Source organism: Triticum urartu, chromosome 7 (genome assembly GCF_003073215.2).
Source record: "Triticum urartu cultivar G1812 chromosome 7, Tu2.1, whole genome shotgun sequence".
Classification (NCBI taxonomy): domain Eukaryota; kingdom Viridiplantae; phylum Streptophyta; class Magnoliopsida; order Poales; family Poaceae; genus Triticum; species Triticum urartu.
Genome location: NC_053028.1, coordinates 121222044 through 121227070, shown reverse-complemented (window position 1 = coordinate 121227070; position 5027 = coordinate 121222044). Strand labels below are relative to the sequence as shown.

The following is a 5027-nucleotide window of genomic DNA, read 5'->3' as shown; positions in this document are numbered from 1 at the left end:
GCTAACAAAACCACGGTAAAAAAAGATCGCTAATAAAATGCAAAAAAGAAAATGAAAATAAATCTTAGCTGCTGATTTTATTTCGATGTAGATTAGCATGCAATGCTGTCATCTCTCATTTTACTTCTAGAACTCAAGTGCTTCGGATATGAGTTTATTCTAATGGTGTTTGACAGCGCTTTTCTGTTCATAATTGCTAAACTGAAAGTTTCAAAATTAGCATCACATGTCAGATAACAGAAAAAAAAATCTCATTAATATTTTTGACACGTACAAGATCAAAACTGAGAGAGATTAGTAGTGGTAGACAGTAATACACAGTGCTAACCTTGGGTAGTTCCGTAGTTGCCTAATTCGTTGGCTGGAGATGAGTGCAGCCATATGGATTGCTAGGTCGCCGTCGCGACACCATCGTACGATTTAAATTGATTGCGATCAGGCGGCAACAGGCGACAGAGGGAGAAGGGCGGCTGCGGCCCAAGACATTCATAATCACGGATTAATCACGGGAAAGGTACCGCACTAGACGCTAGGGCTAGGGCTAGCAAGTTTTTTTTTTCTTTCTGAGAAACGCTAGGGCTAGTAGCAGCCGATGGAAACATCCGGTCATGAGTGGGCTTCCTCATGGGCCTTTTTCTTTTTTCTGCAATACAGTTGAGAGATAGGGGGGGCCAAGTACACGTAATCACATTTGTTATCGCTAATTACAAACAACCTGGTCAACGTTTGCTCGATCGATAGAGGGGGCCAGGCCCCTGCTCGCCCCCCCCCCCCCCCCCCCCCCCCCCCCCCCCCCCCCCCCCCCCCCCCCCCGCAAGTGACATATCACATAGAAAAGGAAGAAGACAATTTTTAAAAGAGAATTTTGCACGAGTATTCAAGTTCATGTACTAAGATCTTACGGCTATGGTATCGACTTAACTTTAAGTCTCGGTCAACTGAGATTTACCGATCTACGTAATCATGAGAAGTGAGACTTAGGCAAAGTTTGTCTCTCGGAAAAGAGAGAGACACGCTCCTAGGGCAAAGGGGTGTGGACGGCACGACGACTGGACGGACGAGTGAAACCCGGGCCCGCGAGGTGCGCCGCGCACCGGCTTCGTTCCCCACCCCCCGTCTTTAAGCCCGAATTTCGAGAACGAAACGGCCACCGCCCGTCGCCCCTCGGTCTCTTCCGTTCCGTTCCCACACTCCGCCACCCCAGCAGCAAAAGCCACTCGCCCTCGCACTCGCACCGCCGCAACACTCCTCCCATTCCCTGACCTCCTCCTCCCCTCCGCCGCCGCCGCCGCCGCCGCACCACAGCTTCCTTCCACTTCCAGCCTACACCCCAAGCCCCAGCCCACCAGCACCCCAGCTGCGCCCACCGCCGCGCGCGCGCAAGCGGCGGCGGCGGCGCACCCATGGATCCGTCCAACGCCAACGCCAATCCGAAGCCCCCGGCCGGCGCCAATGGCGACGTCGTCCTCATCATGCCGCCCGAGCAGCCGCAGCAGCAGCGGGCCACGGCGGCCGACGCGCCCAAAACCCCGCCAAACCCCGAGAAGCCGCCGCCGCCGCCGCCGACCTCGGCGGCGGCCCCGCCGCGCCCGCATCTGCCGAACCCCGAGAAGCCGCCGCAGAGCCCCGCGCGGCCGCCCCTGGCCCCCGCCCAGGGCGCGCTGCTCCGCCGCCGCTCCTCGCTCTCCAAGCCCAAATCCCGCTTCGTGGAGCCGCCGACCCCTACCGCCCCCTCCTCCCACCCGTCCCCGGCGCACCCGGCCTCCACCGCCCAGACCCCGCGCCCCGCCTCCACCCCGCAGACCCCGGGCGAGGGCGACGACGACGACGACGTCTTCCGCAAGGACGGCGCGCCCACCGCCGCCACGGCGGCCAAGTGCCGCCGCAGGGCCTGCATCTCGCTCGAGCTCGCCGTGCTCGTCCTCTTCCTCGCGCTGCTCGTCGTCAGCCTCGTGGCGCGCCCGCTCAAGGGCCACTTCGTGTGGGGGCTGGAGATCTGGAAGTGGTGCGTCATGGTCATCACCGTCTTCTCCGGCCACCTCGTCAGCCACTGGGTCATCGCCTTCGTCGTCTTCCTCATCGAGCGCAACTTCCTGCTCCGCAACAAGGTGCTCTACTTCGTCTTCGGGCTCAAGAACAGCGTGCAGGCCTGCCTCTGGATCGGTCTCGTGCTCATCGCCTGGTCTCAGCTCTTCGACCAGGAGCAGCTGGGCCGCACGGCCAAGACCGCCAGGATCCTCAACTACGTCTCCAGATTCCTCGCCTCCGTGCTCATCGCGTCAGTCATCTGGGTGGTCAAGACATTCATCATGAAGGCCATCGCGTCCACCTTCCACCGGAAGGCCTTCTTTGACCGGATCCAGGAGAGCCTGTTCCACCAGTACGTGCTGCAGACGCTCTCGGGCCCTCCATTGATGGAGCTAGCGGAGAATGTTGGGCGGGAGCCAAGTGGGCGTGTGAGCTTGAGCAGGACGAAGGATGATAAAGGAACGCCCAAGGTGATCGATGCCGTGAAACTGAGGAAGATGAAGCAGGAGAGGATCTCAGCTTGGACGATGAAAGGGCTCATCACGGCAATCCGAAGCTCAAGGCTTTCAACAATATCTCAAAGTATTGAGAGCTTTCATGAGTTTGATGAAACGGAGCAAAAAGATAAGGAGATAAATAGCGAGTGGGAGGCAAAGGCAGCAGCCGATGCCATTTTCAAAAATGTTGCAAGGCAGGGCTACAAGTGAGGATCACGATTGTTGCCTGTTCTTCTCTGAAAACATATTTCCATATGTGCCATTGACCATAGTTCATTTGTGCAGGCACATTGAGGAGCTGGATTTGCTGAGATTTTTCAACAGGGAGGAGGCAGCCTTGGTGCTTCCGATGTTTGAAGGGGCATCAGAGACGGGGAAGATAAAAAGATCTGCTCTGAAAAATTGGGTGGTAATGGAAATTTTAAACTCAGCCACAATTTCCATTTAAAAAATATTTCAGAAGTTATAAGGGGCAGTTATCCTATGATGTAGATTGATTCAAGTGTTTCCCGTTTTGTGTTTCAGTTTGACTACAGTTGCAGCAGTCATAATCATGTATAGATTCTTTAGTCTCTAAACAAGTCTTATTTTTTCCCTGGTATAAATCATTTAACTTCTTGAGAAAGGAAAGAATACATACTCCTGCAAAACTGCAAAAGCTGCTGTATATGCCACATTTTGATGCTTCGACGTTGATAAAGTTCTGTATGTATATGAATATTTTTTGTTTCCTTGCTTGATCATTATTTACTGCAGGTAAGTGCATACCTGGACCGCAAGTCACTAGCGCATTCTCTGAATGACACAAAAACCGCAGTCAGCCAACTTCACAGCCTCATCAGAATTCTAGTACTCATTATAATCATCATTATCACTCTGTTGTTGATGGGCATCGCCACGACCAAGATCCTTGTTGTCATCTCATCCCAGCTTCTTGTTGTGGTCTTCATATTTGGAAATGCCTGCAAGACTGTATTTGAGGCCCTCATATTTGTTTTCATCATGCATCCGTTTGATGTTGGGGACCGCTGTGTCATCGATGGAATACAGGTTACTTCTATGCTACCCTTTTTTCAGTTCCCCTTTTCACTGATCTTCTGATGCTGACATGTGTCTATATTGATAATAGATGGTTGTCGAAGAAATGAATATATTAACCACTGTTTTCCTGAAGAATGACAATGAGAAGGTATATTATCCAAACTCTGCATTGTCCACAATGCCAATCAGCAACTTCTACCGAAGCCCTGACATGTACGACACCATCGACTTCGCTATTGATGTTAAAACTTCAATGGAGAGCATCGCAGCTTTGAAATCCAGAATTAAAGGGTATTATTCTTAAGCTTATTCTGTGTTTAATTTACCGCGTCTTATTCTAGACATAGTTCTCTATCGCCAATCCATATATAACTTATCTGACTTAACTTAATCAAGACATGTGTACTTGTTCATATGTGAATAAACAGGTCTGCATATCATGTGAATAGTGGACGAATCATTCAAACTTGGCTTCATTTTTTATTTCTTCCATGTGATCAATTGTCATGGTTCTCTGGGGTTTCAGGTACTTGGAGAGCAAACCTACACGGTGGCACCCTATCCACACGGTAAACCTGAAGGACATCTTGGACGTGAACAAGATCAACATGGCCCTGTGCGCCCAGCACACGATGAACTTCCAGAATATCCGGGAGAAGAGCATCAGGAGGTCCGAGCTTGTGATGGAGCTGAAGAAGATATTCGAGGAGATGTCCATCAGCTACCAGCTTCTGCCTCAAAAGGTCGAGCTTAGCTATGTCGGCACAAACCCGCTGCCCGTGAATGTTTCTCAAGGCAGGTAGAGCGTGGGGAAGATTAACAACTGATGATCCCACGGTCGATGCCACGGAGATTGACGACTGATGGCTAGTTTAGTTTTGCAGTTTGTACTGGAGCTTTTATCATCCCTGTACATGCTTTGCGTTTTGCGAGTTGCGTTTATCTGTACTGGATCACTGGATAATTGTGTGTCACCGTCAGCAGTGTATGGTTTGAACTGAGAATTTGGACCAAGTATTGTCGCTCATCGTTGGTCGTGATGGGGGAGGTTATGGATGGACTTATTGTTGCATCTCATCTTGTTATAACATTTGAGATCATTCGCCATTTCTGATGCTGAGCTTGAAAGAGCGACTCAACCAGAAGTGCCTTTGTGGCATTGTACAAGGAAGTTTGAGTGATCTGTGTATGGTGCAGAAGTTTCTGAGTTTGCACGTCATGCCATTAGTTGGTAGATTTTCATGTAGGGCACTGCTAGAGCACGGCGTGTCATGTGCTCTGTGCGCTCTGTTGTGATCTGCATCTGCGTGTGCTGGTTGCCTTGGCTGAAGTTGTACTCCCTTCGTCATGTGCGCGTTGAGTGTGATCTGCGCCTGCCTGCGCTGAACTTGGTGGATGCTTGTTTCAGTACCTTTGCTTTCTATAAAGAGGGGCCTTAATGGGGTTTTCTCCCACGAGAGA

The 5027-nt window shown here is 51.1% G+C and overlaps 1 protein-coding gene across 1 annotated transcript; it reads left to right on the top strand.

The window, feature by feature from the left end:
- Window positions 1-1144: 1144 nt before the first annotated feature.
- On the top strand, window positions 1145-4638 carry LOC125522009 (mechanosensitive ion channel protein 10). Its single transcript, XM_048687071.1, has 5 exons — window positions 1145-2731; window positions 2811-2934; window positions 3282-3575; window positions 3655-3857; window positions 4093-4638. The coding sequence occupies exons 1-5, from the start codon at window positions 1404-1406 to the stop codon at window positions 4367-4369; spliced, it is 2226 nt and encodes a 741-aa protein (XP_048543028.1). The 5' UTR covers window positions 1145-1403; the 3' UTR covers window positions 4370-4638.
- Window positions 4639-5027: the final 389 nt, after the last annotated feature.